The sequence below is a fragment of the Jaculus jaculus genome, chromosome 13, assembly GCF_020740685.1.
Source record: "Jaculus jaculus isolate mJacJac1 chromosome 13, mJacJac1.mat.Y.cur, whole genome shotgun sequence".
NCBI lineage: Eukaryota > Metazoa > Chordata > Mammalia > Rodentia > Dipodidae > Jaculus > Jaculus jaculus.
This window is the reverse complement of record NC_059114.1, coordinates 88,514,758-88,533,236: the sequence shown is the minus strand read 5'-3', so window position 1 is coordinate 88,533,236 and position 18,479 is coordinate 88,514,758. Positions and strand designations below refer to the sequence as shown.

General features: G+C 52.0%; 1 protein-coding gene across 3 annotated transcripts in view; it reads left to right on the top strand.

Annotated features, from left to right (window-relative positions):
• Positions 1-18,479, top strand: part of Trio (trio Rho guanine nucleotide exchange factor) — a 353,577-nt gene that overhangs the window by 263,905 nt on the left and 71,193 nt on the right. For all 3 annotated transcript variants that reach the window (XM_045132004.1, XM_045132006.1, XM_045132005.1), the window contains exon 34: positions 6,681-6,924. In XM_045132004.1, the coding sequence (XP_044987939.1) occupies positions 6,681-6,924 (244 nt within the window). The remainder of the gene's footprint in view (positions 1-6,680; positions 6,925-18,479) is intronic.

The window sequence follows — 18,479 nt, the reverse complement described above, 5'->3', positions numbered from 1 at the left end:
GTGTCTGGGCCAGCAGGCTTTGTGAGTAAGTACCTTTAACTGTTGAGCCATCTCCCCAGCCCATTTACAGATATTTTTAATCACCAACTATAAGCCTTTCTCATGATGGATTACATGCAGTGCTTGTTTCTTTTGTTAATTTTTCTATTTTTTCTAAGTGACTTTTTAGTAGCATTTTCTCAGATGACTTTTTAAGTACCCTCATAAAATACGAACTTTGAAACTTTACCTTGTCAGAAAATCAAAATCCCCCAAAGAAAAGTAGACAAACTCAGTTGTAAGGAAAGACAATTTAAAAAACATACACGGTGTGCTATGGACCCTTGTTGTCAAGTTAGCTGGCTTTAGAATCATCTAGAAGACATAACTGTAGGTTGGTCTGTCATGTGTCTCCAGAGAAGTTTAAACTGAGGAAGGAAGACCCACCCTGACCTGGGCAGCCCCGCTCTGTGGCCGGAAGAAAGAAAACTGGAGGCGGCACGCTGAGCACCAGCCCACCCCCACCCCCCGCTTCCTGACTGTGGCCACAGGGCCCAGGTGCCGCGGTTCCTGCGTGGACTCTGTTCCCCACACCGAGAGCCACAATAAACCCTCCTCCCTCCTTCCCTCCTTCCTGTGAGGCCCAGTCGTCCGGGTGTCGTGAGTGGATGCCTGGCATTTCTTCTTCCTTCCATCAGGCAGGCTTCTTGTGCTCCAGAGCCCAGGCCTGGGCAAGTGGGGCAGGGCCTTGCCCTGTCCACCCCTGCCAGCCCGCATCCCTGCCTGCACGACACAGGCGACCGAGCCTGGCTGGCGCCGGGAAGTGCAGCATGCTCCCACCCAGCTGCTCCCACGCGTGGGGAGTAAGGGGCCGCGACCTTGGGCTGCTCCGGAGCCTCCAGCCTGACACGCGTGACGTGCCGCCCCAGCCGCTCGCGTTCCCAGGCCGCCGCCTCTCCACTGCGCTCATTCTGAGCCCCTCAGGGCCAGAGGAGGACAAAGTGGGGAGCGCAGTGAGCTGCTGGTCTCAAAAAGCCCTTTCCGCAGAGATTTTTTTTCACTGTGGTAGTAAGTTATATCACGTGGACCATTTGCAAATGTTTACAGTTCATTTATGTCCCTATGTCAGAGCCTGTCACAGTGATTCTCTTTTAAACTCTTTAAAGTGGATTTTCATGAGTGCCTATCCTTGCCCGTGGCCTGTGTAAGCCAAGTTCAGTGTCGGTGTGAGGAAGGGACGCCATCCTCCACGCTCTAAGATGGAGGCTAATCAGCAGCCTCCGCAGAGTAGCCCAGCGCTGGGTAGAACCTGGGGCTTAATGGCCTCTATTCCGGGCGCTGTGCGGGCTGCCTGTGGTTGCTTTTTTCATAACCATTGCCCTTCGTGGAGCTCTGCTCTCTAATCCCCTTAGAAACCAAATAATCTTTTTTTTTTTTTTTTTTGTCTACTCTGTGTGAAACCTTCACAAAACCACAAGACTCTTTTGTGAGGTTTTTAAATGACTGAACACCGGGAACTTGAGTGTATAGCTGTTCACCAGAGTTGATGTACTTTGTTCTTTGGGGGAAAATGGCTTTTATTAGTCCACATTCCCCCTTTCTTTTTGAATTACTCTGACAAAGTTGGCCGGACACGCACCTGCAATTGATCTTCAACCCATTAGGCCTCAGGTTCTAGAAAGAGAATCATTTGCAAGAAGACCATATTGCCCACCACACATTTGAGCCCTCCTCTTCTAAAGAACTGGTTCAGAACCCATCTCAGAGCTTAGTAATTCAAACCAGGCTTTGGCTGTTGTCTATCAGAAATGTACATTCTTGTAACCTGAAACTGCCTTGTTACAGCACACAGAGTTGGGGGTTCTATGGAAATGGGCAGGAGGGTGTGACCAAGTCCACTGTGTGGCAGACCCCCAGCCAGAGGTCTGTTTCTGGTAACATTGCTAAGAAGATGAGGCAGAGTTTCTTTGGAAGCCATTAAAACTGAGATTCTGTGTTGTGTAGTGGGTGCTTAAGATTCACAAGCTTTTAGCCAGAGATGAGCATTCTGTTCTTTTGGGGTGAGAAGCGTCGGTTGTTTATGTTCAGTCATTCTTGAGAGAATCCAGGTGAAGTCCCGGCTGGAGTTTGCTGACGTCCTCCGTCGGCTTGGTGGCCCCTGGCGCCCTCCACAGGGCGGGGCCTCTGCATAGGCACATATAGGGTCTGTGGCTGTGAGCCAGTGGAGAGGGTTTGTTCTGAATGGTTGTGGGTGACCACACCATTTTGAAGGCGACAAACTGAAAGGCTTTTATTAATCTGCCCTTCTGTCTTCTCAGGGAGCTTCTTTAGTGAGAATGTGAGTCATGGAGTAGGTCGCTTTCCTGAACTAAGTGCATTGTCAGTGGAGCATGATGGAAGTGTGCAGGACAGACAGTAGTCACAGTGATGGTGTGCAAGCTGTCACAAGGAGTGACAGGGAAAGAAGGCCAAATTGTGAGCTGCATAAATGAGATGGTGACCGGGACGCCATTACACGGCGGGGGGGGGGGGGTGGAACACAGCACACTTCATAACTACTGCTGGCAAGGACTTTAATTCTGAAAAGTAGTAATGATTTTATTACATCCTCCATGTAGGTGTCACAAATGCCTTAAACAGAAAGCAGACAAAAGGTTTGAGGGCTGGGGAACTGCCTCCGTTGATAAAGTGCTTTCTGTCCTTGCAAACATGAGCACTGGATTCAGTCCCCAGTACCCAAGTAAAATGCTGAATGTGGGGGCACACCCCTCCCCCCCCCCGCGATCATAATCCCAGAAGCATGGGAAAGTGGACTCAGGCAGAGCCCTGGAGCTCTCTAGCCAAGACCCCAAGCCAGCAAGAGAGACTTTCACGAGAAGAGGGGGCTGAGGGGACTCCCAAGGTTGTCCTTCAGCCTCCCCACACTCACATGTGCACCCACATACATACGAACATGTGTGTGCATGCGTACATACAAACACGTGCAAAAATGTTTGCTTTTAACAAATTTCACTTTAAAAGGTTTATAGTAGAAAGTTGAAAGTACTTCAGCGTCAAGTTTGAAGCAGAAACCCACAGGACAGCTCTTGGGAAAACAACATCCATTCAGCCCTTCCCTTAACAACAGGGTTCTTGCCTCTGCTCATGGGTAAAGCCGGTGACTGACTGCGGGGGCCGAAGAGTCTTGATGTGATAATTTTAGCACTGTTGGAAATATATTATTCTAGTACTGGATTTTCTTAACAAGGTCTCGAAAACCTTTTTTTTTAACTTAGCATATGATTCTTTGTCAGAACGGGCTTCATTTTTATTTCCTATGCTCTGTCAAGTACACAGATGTTTCCAATTGCTTTTGGTTACTCTGGAAGGGGCTAAAAGTTGAGTGCCAGAAATACATTCTCGCTTCATTCCCCTTCCTGGGCAGCCCCTCACTCCCCTTCCCATCCTCCCCTCCACCACCCCCCCCCCCCCCCCGCCCTTGCTTGAGCAGCCTGACAAGTTGAGGAGGCTCTGGGGAAGGAAGCAGGGGAGGGCTGGGGTGAGGCAGTGTCCTTCCCAGCAGAGCCGTGGTGCCGTGGGGGCAGGGCCTCCACAGAGGGAGGCTGGAGAAGTCAGTGGAGGAGCAGGCTTTCCTGTAGCTGTGGGGGCATCTGGCCAGGCCATGAGGCCTAGGAAGGGCGGGCCCCGTGCCTGGCTTCGCCGCGGGCCCTGCTTTCCCCAGAGGAGCAGCGTCCTCCTCCCTGCGCACTGGGGTCTGTGAGAACAGGTCTTCTCCTGCTGGGTCTCTGCCTTGGGCCTCTGAATGTTAGCATTTCTAGCTGCTTAGAGGCTAATGTGAAGTTGACCATGATTTACCAACAGAGGAGCTTGTAACATTTAGAAGGATGAAACATTTGTGATCATTTTCTTTGTGGCCAGCAAAGACACTGGCTTTGTTGATACTGTGCTCCACAGTGCAAAAGCTGTGTGTTGTTTGCTCTAGCAGACATGTGTTTCTAATTCTGCATCTCTAAGCTTTCCCTTGGAGACAGGCTGTTGGAATGGAAGGGCAGGTGATAGTGTCGTGACAGGGGGCGGAGAGCCTCAGCCTGGGCAGGAAGCGTGGGTGCGGCTCAGGAGGGTGAGCCATCGGAGGAGGCCCAGTTTCCCAGTTCTCTGGGTGTGCCCATGTGTCCCATGGGCAGCACAGGACAGAAAAGACATGGGGCGCTCCCAGCAGGAGCCCACGCCACTTTTCCTCCCGTCCAGGACTCAGCCCCCAGTGCTCTTCAGCCCTGCGGTCTGTCTGTTGTACGACTCAGTGACACGGACACCCAGGTGTTCAGCAGGTGTGGGGAACTCCTGAAGCTTCAGGGGAAAGAAAGCCGCGCTCCTCACTGTGCTGAAAAGGCCCTGCCCTCCTTGTTAGAGTAAACTTCTGCAGGATCCGAGTAGTTGTGGGTTATGAAGCGCATACAGGACAGTAGCCAGGTGCACTTTAGGACGAACCCCACTAAACCACTTCTCTGTGCCCACCATTGTCCGCAGTAGGAGCTCGCAGTAACCATGACCAATCCTGAAATGGAAAGCTCACAGGAGAGGGCCTGAGGAGCTGGGCTTTCCACACAAGCATGAGGACTGCAGAGTCAGGAGCCCCCGCACCCACACAAAGGTAGGGTGGCCGTGGTGCCCACCTGTGATCTGAGCACTCAAGAAGAGGATAGGGAACCCAAAGGCAAGCTGCCCAGTGAGGCCACTGGGATCAGTGAGCCTGAGCTCCAAGTGAGAGACCCTGTGTCGGTAAATAAGCTGGAGAGCAATCAAAAAAGACATTCAAAATGAACATCAGGCTCCCCATAAACTTACCCATGTGTCCCACAGATATGAAGACATGCACGTGTGTGCACACACACGTGCAGAACAGATTGTAAAGGGAGTTCATGGAAGCATACATAGCCATACTTTCTGCTACTAAGGGCACACACGTACATAGCCTCTACCCCAGTCACTTAAATGAAATACAAGGTTGTTGCAAGACAAAGCCAAATATGCCAGACATAGGAGTGAGTTCTCAGAGGGATTAATTGGGGAATTTAGATGGCACATTGGGCACGTGGGGGACCTGAACCCAGGGATGGTGACAACCAAGTACACAGAGGACCCCATCTCAGAAGTAGCCGACTGCCACTTGTGGCTAGGAGCACATGAGCCTGGTAAGGCAAACGGGGACCTGCTTATGGGAACTCAAGCCCTGTGCCCAGGAGGTGGTGCCTACAGTTTTGAACAGGAGGAGCAGAGCTCTACAGAGGCCATCCTGACAGCAGCACTCAAACAGGCTGCCACAGAGAGCTTGCAGTGCCAGGGAGCTATCTGCAGCATTGGCAGGCTGGGGAAGGCCGTCCTCAGAAAGCCACCCTGGAGTCCGCTACATCCTGGAGGGAGGAAAGAGTGCCGCTCGTCTAGCTTCAGTGACTTGCTGGTGATACTGTCACCCAGGAGGCAGCACTGGGAGAGAAGCGCGTGGGAGTGGGGCACAGTGACTCACTTCCCAGCCTCACGGTGTGGGAGCAGGAGGAAGCAGCCAGGCCGCCCAGCCGGAGCAGAAACCATGCTGGCTGATGCATCCTTGCAATGAAAACAGGAGGGTGGGGTGGAAGAACCCTCGTGGGCATGATGGAGAAACATCAGACGCAGAGCCTGAGGCAGATCTGGGGACGGACGCCAGTCATAGAGTTCTTCCGTAGGTGCTTATAAGCAACACTGACAGAACACGGGCCATGCAGGGCAACGAGAAGGCCTTGTCCTCGTTTTGCAGGCAGAGTCCCCGAAGGTGTGTCTTCATACAGTTCAAGATTAGGCTTCAGCAATCAGCAGTGATCGTGGTGAGAGTTAGGAAGGTTCAGGAAGTTGAGGTTGAGTAACTGACACAAGTACACACGGACAGGCCAGAAGCTGTTCTGAGGTTAGAGACGGACACACAGACAGCACACCAAGGACAGGCCCTGCCGGGGATAAGCTCCAAGTCTCTCTGTGCCTACGACATTCCCACTCCATCTTCGAAAAGTCTTTTTGAGCAAACTAATAAAGCTGCCTAGATCCCCTTAGGAATAAGCGGATGGAGTGCAGAAGTAGGCAGCGAGCTGAGCTCTGGCATTGCAGGGTCGCAGCCTGTGGCCTTCCCGGGGTCCTCTCCTGGGGCTGCTTCGTTCCCGGCCAGGGCTGCTGAAAGCTGGTGAAACTTCCTTTTGGGTGAAACTGCACCACTTGTTTATTTTCCGTCACTCTTGGGCGAATGCTCAGGGCACACAGGACACTGTGATGGAGCTTTGGAGTGGAAATTACTCCTTACCGTCATCGTCACCATATTTTACATTAGTTCCAGAAGTACCTTGGAGCGGTCTTTACCAGTGCTGTAATTTTTAATGCGTGCCTCGCATTCCTGAGGGAGGAAGTAGAATGCACCAGGTGCGTGAGGAGGCACGTGTGGCTCTGACAGCGAAGCCCTTAGAAAGTGACAGCCGTCGGGTTAGAACGTGACTACGCACGTGGTGCCAGGGGACACAAAGCAGGCCCAGCCGTAGGAAGCCCTTCCACGTGGCCAGCCTTGCCGTGGACCCAGCTGCAGCACAGGTGCGGGCGCCCTCTGCTGGGCTCACAGCCCTGCCTGCAAAGGCCCAGTGGCTTTGCTTGCTGACCGGCCCCTCTCTCTCTGTCCCTGCCAGCTCTCTGGTGGCTGTGAGCTGACGGTGGTGATCCACGACTTCACGGCCTGCAACAGCAACGAGCTGACCATCCGGCGTGGCCAGACGGTGGAGGTAGTGGAGCGGCCGCACGACAAGCCTGACTGGTGCCTGGTGCGCACCACTGACCGGTCGCCTGCGGCAGAAGGCCTGGTGCCCTGCGGCTCCCTGTGCATTGCCCACTCGCGAAGCAGCATGGAGATGGAGGGCATCTTCAACCACAAAGGTAGGAAGCGGCCAAGGACCGCGGGACAGTGGCGCAGAGGGCGCTCTGCTGCCGGTGTTGTGGGGGATCCTCCTGGCCTGCCGCGCTTCAGCATGTTGGTGCTGCGGCCTGTCGCGACCGGGGCTCCTCACTGCAGAGGTGGTAGAGTGGGGCGTCAGCCTGAGGTGGTGCTGCAGGGCCGGGTCCTGCCTAAGTGGCAAAGCGAGAAGACACTGCTCTCTTCCAGGCATGCCGAAAATAGGCAGGGAAGGTAACAGGTAAGGGGCGTGGGCCGGGCTGCTTCCAGGAAACAGTGCAGGCTTGAGCGCACCTCCATTGTGCGTAGCCATGGAAACCAAAGGGTCTCAGGATACCCCAATCTCCTGGCTACCTGCACAGACAAGGAATGGAGCTGTCCTTGAGAGATGGGTGAGGCGGTGGTGCCAGGCTCTGTCCCTGGCCATAGAGGTGGCTTTTGGAAGATGTGCTGTAAGCCTGAAATGACAGGGCATTTGAAAAAGCAACAATGAGCATTCTCAGGCAATTATTTTAGGTTAAAGTAGTTGGAGTAGGACGGCTGTCCACAGGCCTTGAGATGGATCAGTGGTAGATTTCTTAGAGAACATGAGAGACTTCATGCTGCAACTGCCTACTGCAGCATTCGTCAGATAGACAGACTCTTGAGAAGCGGCTTGTCCTGATCAGTGTGCTTGCTGTAGATGTAAAGCACACTGGATTCTTGTGCAAAATGTCATGTTGTAATTTTATAGTCATTATATGCTACATGATAATGGTTCATACAGTTTGTAAGCAAAAATATAGCTAAAATTATCATGTCTTTTTTCTTTCTAATGCATGGCTACTAGAAAGTTGGTTTTCATCTGCAGCTGGTGTGATGTCACTGGACTCAACAGCAGTCATAGGTCTCAGTGAGCAGCCAGCTGACGCGTGTGACTTTCCCACGAGCCACAGTTCTTCCATATGTGGAGAACCGTACCATACATAGGACGTAGCTGTGCTCTGACACACTCGTGTTCACACCACACTCCTCCACAGTTCTTCCAGATGTGGAGAACCGTGCCATACGGAGGACGTAGCCGTGCTCTGACACACTCGTGTTCACACCACACTCCTCCACAGTTCTTCCAGATGTGGAGAAACGTGCCATACGGAGGACATAGCCGTGCTCTGACACACTCGTGTTCACACCACACTCCTCCACAGTTCTTCCAGATGTGGAGAACCTTGCCATACGGAGGACGTAGCTGTGCTCTGACACACTCGTGTTCACACCAGACTCCTCCACAGTTCTTCCTGATGTGGAGATCCGTGCCATACGGAGGACGTAGCCGTGCTCTGACACACTCGTGTTCACACCACACTCCTCCACAGTTCTTCCAGATGTGGAGAACCGTGCCATACAGAGGACGTAGCCGTGCTCTGACACACTCGTGTTCACACCACAGTCCTCCACAGTTCTTCCAGATGTGGAGAACCTTGCCATACGGAGGACGTAGCTGTGCTCTGACACACTCGTGTTCACACCACACTCCTCCACAGTTCTTCCAGATGTGGAGATCCGTGCCATACGGAGGACGTAGCTGTGCTCTGACACACTCGTGTACACACCACACTCCTCCACAGTTCTTCCAGATGTGGAGAACCGTGCCATACGGAGGACGTAGCCGTGCTCTGACACACTCATGTTCACACCACAGTCCTCCACAGTTCTTCCTGATGTGGAGAACCGTGCCATACGGAGGACGTAGCTGTGCTCTGACACACTCGTGTTCACACCACACTCCTCCACAGTTCTTCCAGATGTGGAGAACCGTGCCATACGGAGGACGTAGCCGTGCTCTGACACAATCGTGTTCACACCACACTCCTCCACAGTTCTTCCAGATGTGGAGAACCGTGCCATACGGAGGACGTAGCCGTGCTCTGACACACTCGTGTTCACACCACACTCCTCCACAGTTCTTCCAGATGTGGAGAACCGTGCCATACGGAGGACGTAGCCGTGCTCTGACACACTCATGTTCACACCACAGTCCTCCACAGTTCTTCCTGATGTGGAGAACCTTGCCATACATAGGATGTAGCTGTGCTCTGACACACTCGTGTTCACACCACAGTCCTCCACAGTTCTTCCAGATGTGGAGAACCGTGCCATACGGAGGACGTAGCCGTGCTCTGACACACTCGTGTTCACACCACACTCCTCCACAGTTCTTCCAGATGTGGAGATCCGTGCCATACGGAGGACGTAGCTGTGCTCTGACACACTCGTGTACACACCACACTCCTCCACAGTTCTTCCAGATGTGGAGAACCGTGCCATACATAGGATGTAGCTGTGCTCTGACACACTCGTGTTCACACCACACTCCTCCACAGTTCTTCCAGATGTGGAGAACCTTGCCATACATAGGACGTAGCCGTGCTCTGACACACTCGTGTTCACACCACAGTCCTCCACAGTTCTTCCTGATGTGGAGAACCGTGCCATACATAGGACGTAGCCGTGCTCTGACACACTCGTGTTCACACCACACTCCTCCACAGTTCTTCCAGATGTGGAGAACCGTGCCATACGGAGGACGTAGCTGTGCTCTGACACACTCGTGTACACACCACACTCCTCCACAGTTCTTCCAGATGTGGAGGACCGTGCCATACATAGGACATAGCTGTGCTCTGACACACTCGTGTTCACACCACACTCCTCCACAGTTCTTCCAGATGTGGAGAACCGTGCCATACGGAGGACGTAGCTGTGCTCTGACACACTCGTGTTCACACCACAGTCCTCCACAGTTCTTCCTGATGTGGAGAACCGTGCCATACGGAGGACGTAGCCGTGCTCTGACACACTCGTGTTCACACCACAGTCCTCCACAGTTCTTCCAGATGTGGAGAACCGTGCCATACATAGGATGTAGCTGTGCTCTGACACACTCGTGTTCACACCACACTCCTCCACAGTTCTTCCAGATGTGGAGGACTGTGCCATACGGAGGACGTGGTTGTTGCTATGCTGATGCTTTCTGTTAAGAACATTCCAGTGGCTTCCTTTTCTCACCCTCCTCACCTTGCTCACAGTCACTGTGACACACTCTGGTCCTGGCCGCTGGCTGCCATGGTTGTCGTTCCCTTCAGCTCAATGAATGAGGCTTCACGGCCCCCGTTCCCAGCAGCTCACCTCATTCATGTTAGGTCAAGCTGCGCTCTCCCCCTATGCATCCCGGGCCCTCCATAGGAATGTTTTGCCACCACAGTGAGGAGCAGGATGAAGGAGACTGCTGTTTCTCTAGGGACCTGAAGAAACCGAATTTTCAGAGTTTTGCCAGCAGCCAGGCTGTCAGATTTCATTTCTAGTGACTTTGTCTTCCTGTCTAGAGCCACATGTGTTCTCTGGTAATGTCGAACTTTGAGTCCAGATAGACAGCTGTGCTAAGCCATGCTGCCTCGAGTCCACAACCAGGGGGTCCTGAACTTCCATTGGAGATAAAAGTCAGCTTTTCCCTCTCCTCCAGAGGAGCCCTGGGTGAACTTGAACATGCTGTAGCACTTGTTCTGAAATATTTCTTTTGCATATGCCTTTTCCCATGGTGTGCGCCTCGCTTCCTGGAGTTCACAATTGCAGGTTAGCTTAGGGGAAAGAACTCTGCACTTACTGCATCCCACTTAGTCCTAAAAACTTCTGACAAATAGGGATTTTGTGTGTTTGTAAATGGCTCTGCCCTTCTGATTTTCTGCCAGAATACATTCTGTGGTGTTCCGGCACCTGAAAAGTCACTCCTGTGCCTCTCCGAGAGCCCGGGGAAGCAGAACTTGGTTTGCATCTGCTCAGCCCACGTCCCACCCCTCCTGCTGTGGAGACAGGGCCCAGCTGTGATTGGAAAAACGCTGGCGTGCTAGGATGTTGACACCTACAGTCCCCATGCGTCCACTCACCTAGTATCTCTGACTGTGAGCCCTATCTCGTTGTGAGAACATTCTGGGCTTTGAGGATACAACGAGGAGGGGCAAGTGAGGCATCACAAACCCTTTTCTCACAAAACACAGTTTGCATCATTCCCCTATCTGAGCCAGACTCCCTTGGCACTATCAGATAAGCTGCCCTGCATTCCTCTTACTCCAGGACTCCTGAATGCGACAACACTGTCGTCACATGCTATAATCCCCCAAGACCCTCTGCTGTCACGGAGTCTTACGGCTCTGCCCTTCCACGTGGAAGGAAGGAGCTCTCTGTCCAAACAACTTTGTTTTCCATGAATCTGTTAAAATGTCTTAACACGCCCATTAATACGACGGCCTTTGCCAGCGAACAGTAATTTGTTCCGAGGGTCACAGTGAGGTGCTCATGCTCTTGCTGTTAGTGGCGCGTGGGTTCCCTGGTGGCTCTGAAGCTGGGCTTGACCTGGAAGTCTGTGGGTCATGCTTGACATGCCTGGAAGTGTCCTTTAGGGGACTCTTCATATCTCCCTGCGTTGATTTGGGGAGAGGCTAAAGATACAGTTTATTTTAAGTGAATAAGAAATTTAAACACAAAATTTGCTTTTCCAGAAGGGGTTGAAACTCCTGTCTCTCCTGTAGACATCATTCTATAGAGAAAGGCTCCCCACTGTGAAGGCATCCTATTTTTGAATTCTTGCATCTCAGGCATCCTCTGTGCACAGATTGCCTGGGGCGGGTCGTTGAGGGTTGCTTGGGTCCTACTCTGGCTGCCGTTCTTCTTCCTCACAACATCTTGGTCACCAGCTCGGCAGGCAGGGGTGCAGTGAAGTGTGCGCTCGTCCTGGGGCTGGCCCACTGTGTCGCGTCTGCTTTGTGCCATGTGCCGCGACTCGGAGTGTGGACTGGCCGGGGCCGAGGCGCCCACCTTTGAAAGGCTCCGTAAGGTCTGAGGAGCAGCCCGCTCTGAGAGCCCAGCGCCTTGCTCCCTTGGGAACAAGCCTCGGCTGACTGGAAATAGGTGCTGGCTTGTCACCTGTAGTCTGCAGTACATCCAGGAGACTTCTCCCTGCACTGGCTCAGCCTGTAGAGCTTGTGCTTATCCTTGATTCAGGAAGCAGGTAGGAATGTGAGGAGTGCCCACTTCCTGCGGGGCCAGTCCAGACACCGCCTGCACTTTTCATGTCCCCATGAGAGCTGTTGTGCGACTGAACCCAGGGCTTGCCTCCATTCAAGCTCTCCTGAGGTGGTCATGTCCACCCACCCTCCAGTCACCTTTATATTTCACCTCTGGTGACTGCCTTGCCAACATTTTCAAATCTAAAGTAGCTGCCTCCTGTGAGGCATCCAGTGCTCGTACGGCTGGCGTCGATCACTTACTGTACCGTCTTCGGGGTTTGTATGTGTGTGTGTGCCGCCGTGTGCCTGTGCGTATATGCCCGACATGTCCACTCATCACTCACCAGACACGTGGGTTGCTTCCACCTTTGGACTAGTGTGTATACTGCTGCCATTGACACGGCATGCAGAGAAGCTCCTCGCAACTCTGCCTCAGCTCTTTGGGGCGTACACCCAAAAGTGGAATCGCTGGGTCGCATAAGGCTGGATCTTGGGTCCTTCCACAGATCCTGGGTGACATCTAATCCCCAGTGTTTTGATCATAATGTGGGGGCAGGGGACCTCAAGGAGCCTCCAGGTTCCTTCATTGAGCGGGATCAGTGCCCGCACTTCCACCCCGTGAACACAGAAGACAAGGCCCCCACAGATGCTGGGGTGTCCTCATCCTTAGCTTGTGTTCGTTATCAATTACCACTTAGGAAATTCTATTATAGCCACAGAAATGGAATGAAACCTCTGATAATCCCAACTTTAACTTTTTGAGAATGCCTTCTCTATCTTGTTAATGTTGTCTCCATAGTATCTTTCAAATAAATTCTCTGTCCTCCACCTCAACCAGTACCCTTGCCACCTGACATCCAAACCTCACTGCCTGGCCTCTCTCATTGCACCTTTTACACAAATCCTATAATGTGACTCTTGTGAAATTTCTTCATTAACTTTCCATTAAGCACAGAATAAAACCCAGTTTTCTAACACACCTTACAAGTCCTTACATCTCACACGAACATGTGCACATGCACACACGTACACATATGTGTGGTCATACTCATTTGGATACACACACTCTGTCCCCATGGCATGGGGCACCCAGTAAGAGAGGGCTTCCTGCTCATTCACGCGTCTGGAGCAGCAAATACTAAAGGAAAGAAAAGTACTTCATCCGGTGACTGTGAAGGTGAGGGCAGGGCAGAATAAGCTTGATGCCGTCAGTAAGCGTTGCAACACATCAGGGCGGCCTGAGAAGAACTGCAGGGAACTGTATAGGATTCACTGGAAGTCCTTTAATCCAATTCAGCAAGAATGTTAGAGACCAAGCTAAGCTTCAACAGCGATAGAGGAACTGTGGGCTAGCCGTGGAGCAGGCGAGCTGGGCCTCCTCACATAGCCAGCTCTGAGAGACAGCAGTGCGCTCAGGCTGTCGGCCCATGGTGCCTGCTTCCAAAGCAAGGCAGACGAGGCCCTTCCTTCTTAATTCTGCCTGGCGAGGCCTGTGCTCTCCTGCTTTGACTTTAAAGTTACACTCTGCATAGATTGATTTACTAGGCCCACTACTCAAAATTCAAAGAAAGAAGCACATTGTTGCTACTCCCCAGTATCACTTGAAATTTCTTAAAGTGAATGGACAAACTCAGACCTGATGTCTGGGGTGTGAGCTCTGCAGGTAACTACTGGCATTGCCAAGATGTCAACATGAAATAAGGGCGTGTTTTCATTAAGGCCTAAATTACACCATGTCTGACACCTGGTCCTCCCCACAAGACTGTTTTCCTTGCCTCGCCCCTTTCCACATCCTTCTTGTCTAGAGTGTTGGCCTGTGAGGTCACGGCAGCCTCCTCTGCCTTGTTCCCCAACATCTTCTCCACTGGTAAGGCCAGGTCTCTCCTGCACTCCATGTCCCCCCATGCTGTGTAGGTGAGACCAGGGGACAACACCTTCCCTGCCTGGGGTGGGCAGATGAAAGAAGGAGACCTAGAAGGTAACCATGCTCAGGATGGCCACCAAGGCTTTCTGCACTGCCATTGACCCCGGGCAGAGGGCACACGGGCAAACACCAACCCTGCCAGCCACTCCCTCAGAGCTCAGGACAGCCGCCGTTCCTCACCCTCAATGCAGTTGGCAAGAGGCCACCCTGTTACCCCGTCCTTAAAGAGGAATATGCACCCCTCTTCAAGCTCCCTGGCCCTTCCTCTGCTCTTCTCTGACAGGTCTGAGTGGAGGTAGGTGTTCAACATCAGGGACCTCAGCATCAGGATCACTGAGTCGCTCACATGGTCAATCCAGGCTGAGTCATGGACATCAGGCCCAGGCCCTGCTCTGACCTAAGGCTGGCTCCTGCCACCGACCAACCTTTCCAAGCTGCTGTGTCCTGGGAACAGTCACCACTCAAATAAGAATGACACATGTGTCCGTCAGAACCAAGCACTGCCCCCATCCCTCTAAGTGGCAGCTTTGCAGAGGCCAAGCAAGGTGCCTCTCTGCCTCCTCAGGTCCCTGTGACAAAACCTGGAGCTTCAAGGCTGAGGCCTTAGCACTTCCCACCAGAATTTCAGATGATGTGGTACATGTTTGTGCACCTCAAGTGTCTTTCCTAGATCGTAAAAAGGTTTGGCCCAAAACGCTTCCTAGCTCAGATGAGTCTGAAACTTGTCATGACTTTTAAATGACCTAATAAGGATTCAAAGAGTGTAAGGTATTAAAAAGTCTTCAGTGATATTCACAAGTGTCACGGAACACACTGTGACACTGGTGTGTTTATGCCTTTGTGTCATGCCGAGTGCCGCTGCGATGAGAAAGCAACCGCGGGTACGCTAATGCACGGGCGCTTCAAACTCTTCCCTGCCCCCGTACTCTTCAAAGTACACACAGTGGGAAATCTGCATCCATGTTTCACTTCACTTGGAAAAGAGCAGTTTTACTGCTTGAGCAGTGCTAATCCAGACCCTGTGGGAAGAAAAGCTGAAGGACAGGGAGTTGAACCAACATTAAAACCGTTGTCTTCTCCCGAGCACTGTGGATCCGAGCCTGAGGAATCGGCCTAGACCTGCGATTATGAGGCACTTTCTGTAGAACATGTCATTACAGAGCCACGCAAGGGCTGTCATCTGGCGAAGTGCTTCATGTTTGTGGCATTGTCACGTTCCCACTTTGCATTAAAGTATTAAAAGAGGAACGATCCCTGGGCAGGTGTTGACAGTTACTCATATTAGATCATCACAAAATTATATATATACACATATACACACACACATACACATAAATGTGCATACATATTGCAAAGGCATAAACAATGGATGAGAAACGAGCTTCCTACACTTTCCAGGCGCAGTGGTGCACACGTGTTATCCCTACCCTCAGGAGATGAGAGGTAGAATCACAAGTTTGAGGCCAGCCTGGGCTACATAGTGAAACTGTCCTTTAAAAGAAAAAGTATGGAGGTAGCTCTGAGTCAGGTAAAGCAAACAGAATCACAGGCAGGTGTTACAGGGAGTATGAACTGGACCTGTAGGGCTCGGTGGCAGGTACGGGATCCCGAGGTCCACTCACACCTCTCACTTTCTAAATGATAGAGGGTTTGAAGTGATACCTCATTTTTGACATTTTGTAGATGCCAAACTAGACAAATTAGGGATTCCTGCTTCAATTTATTCACTCTTGCATTTGCAGAAACTATGAAAAATCACAGAGATGATATGTTTGGAAGAGATACAAGTTCAGTGCGGCTCTCTCATTAAGTATTTTGAGAAGCTGACTGCTGTAGGTGGAAGGAAACGGGGGCTATGGCCCTGGCTCCACTGTGGCTCTGAGGGCTCTGCTATGAGAAGTAAGTGTGCCCATGTGGCTGAACCGCTGGTCTCTGTTCAGGAGGTGTGCACTGAGCTGCTGCTGAGGTCTCTCTGGGGCTGGAGAGCATCTTCCCCACGAGCAGAACCTCGGTGGACGTGGCCGCAGGTGCCGACAACGGCGTTGACGCTCACGGGGAAGGAGACCGTCCGCCAGACGCCAGTGCCTCGTGAGGCAGCAGGCATGGCGCACCGTGACTCCCGTGTCCCGGGCAAGCCCAGTGCGTGCTGTGGGGTCTGTTCTCAGAAACACACACACAGTGACCTCAAACTGTCAGATTTTCCTTTGAAAGAAGAGAAGAAAAACTAAATTATAAGATGTATCACTTGTTTTTAGATACTTTACCTTTCAGAAATAAAACGCAAAGAGGTAGAAGCTGAGCAGTTCTGTCTCTCATTACCACTTGCCAAGTATTTTTCCTTGTGTTTTTACCATATGTTCCCAGTGTGTCTTCTCTTCCGTCCCACCCCCACTTTCTCTTTTTGCCCCGGACTTGGAATCCATACACAGAGCTGCATGGATCTTCTTTGTGGATAGGTAGTACACAGGGCCTAGCTTAAGTGCCGTGACACAGGGGAAGCTCAGTTGACTGTGACTACCGCTCTGTGTGGATAGCGTGACCAGTGAGTCACATGGCTGTGGGGAGGCAAACCTGCAAGGTGCAATGAAAGGAATAGAGTTGACAGAGGAAAGTGAACTTTAGAAGCACATCACCTGAGTCAGAATTGACTAGTGAGAATCCTAACAGAACATGCTGTGCAGTGCTGTGTGTGTGTGTGTGCGTGTGCGTTTGTGTGTACGTACATGCATCTGCAATTTTGTTTTACCCACTTAGGAGAAAAATGTCCCCATCAAATAGATGGCTCTTTAAAATCATTCATATGAATTTACTCATGAGTCTGTGATCATCAGTAAAAGGATCTTCTGTTAGACGTTTTCCTATAAGAGTGTGCATTAAAATATCATGTTAAGAATATCTCTCCAAAGCCAGGCATGGTGGCACATGCCTTTAATCCCAGCACTTGGAAGGCCGAGGGAGGAGTATCACTGTGAGCTTGAAGCCACCCTGAGACTACAGAGTGGATTCCAGGTCAGCCTGGCCTCGAGTGAGACCCTACCTTGAAAAAAAAACGTACAGTAGCTTTTGTGAGGCCACAGTTTTGCCTTAATGCAAACTGCAACAATGTGACAAGGTTGCTGTGGCTCCTGAGCTGCCGGGGCGCACAGCAAACACTCGCGACACAGAGCTGCTGCCTGCGCTCTTTGCAGCCCTGAGTCTCTGTAGTACCTGCACTTCCAAGGACGCAGCGAGATTCTCATTGATAACTAACATTTCACGGTGGATTTTGAATAACTTTAAATTTAATTTTTATGTAATCTTCCTTCATTGCAAGACTTTGGAGTACCTCTGAGAGACGCGGAGGCCTGCGGGGAGGCCGGCACTTGAGCCCCGCCCCTCGCTTGCACTCTCAGTGGCTTCCAGTGGCGCAGTCTGGGCGTCGTCAGCGGTCTTCCTGAGGCTGAACTTTCACACTGTGGTCTGACCAACAGTGCCTGGGACACTTTGGGCAGCTTGCTCACTCCACATGCCTTGACTATTCAAGTAAGGATGTCCCCAAAACGTTCTAGCCAAGAGCAGGTCAGGGTGGGAGGGAGTTTTATTATTTGAAGGGCTGGCCTTTGAAACCTCGAGAGGACGGTGAGCAGGCCCCTTCCCCCGCCTGCACTGCAACTCTGCCGTTTTGAGTTGTCAGCACACTGACCTGTGTGTGACTGCTCCTCGTCCCCTGTGCTTCAACACAAGCCCGGCCAACTTGGAATTTACTACAGCAAACATTGAGGTTCTGTTTTTAGATGTGGGTAAGTTTGCTGGTGGTTCAGAAATAGGCCATGTCAGCCTGAATGACACACAGCACATCATTGTCAGGTGAGGGCGGGCTGTGTTTTTCTGCTCAGCGGCCATCACAGAAGGCCAAGCTGGATAACGGAACCGAAGTCTCAGGCTTTGTCTTAATGTGGCCCCTTGCCATTTCTGGGTTTAAATTTCCTCTTAGGAGGACCCCTGTCAGATTATGGACTTGGACCCATCCTAAGAGACTTATTTTGATCATCTCTACAGACCATCTTTCCAAACAGAGTCTCCCTCTGAGGCGCTGGGGCTGACCACTGGAACGTGAGCACTTAGGTGGGCACAGTTACGCCTGTGGCAGAGGGCTGCTGGGGCGCTGGAAGTGGCCAGGAGCGGCACGTGCCAGGCACGACACTGCTCTCTTTCACCCTTGCGCGCATGCGTGGCCGTGCGCTGTGTGTGCACGTGCGTGCTGGCACCCTGTGGTCGCCCCGTTGTAAACGAGAGCAGAGGCAGCTAAGCAAGCACGTGTTCCAGGGTGATCGGCAGACTCGGAGCCCAGGGTCCGACCGCGTGCCCACCGCCCCGTGGCCCAGCTGTGCTGCCTTTGGGGAGCTGGCTAGCGTCTGCAGACAGCCTCCGCTGCCCGAGGCTGGTAGCCTTGGTCCATGAGCCCCTTGCCAAAGCTGCCGTGTGGGTCCATGACCCCAAGACCTCCGCATGTATTGGAATTATGACGTGATCACTCCAGAAGTCCTCTTCCAGGCCTTTCCCCCTTTCTGTGCCTCTAGCTAGCCGCGCAGCT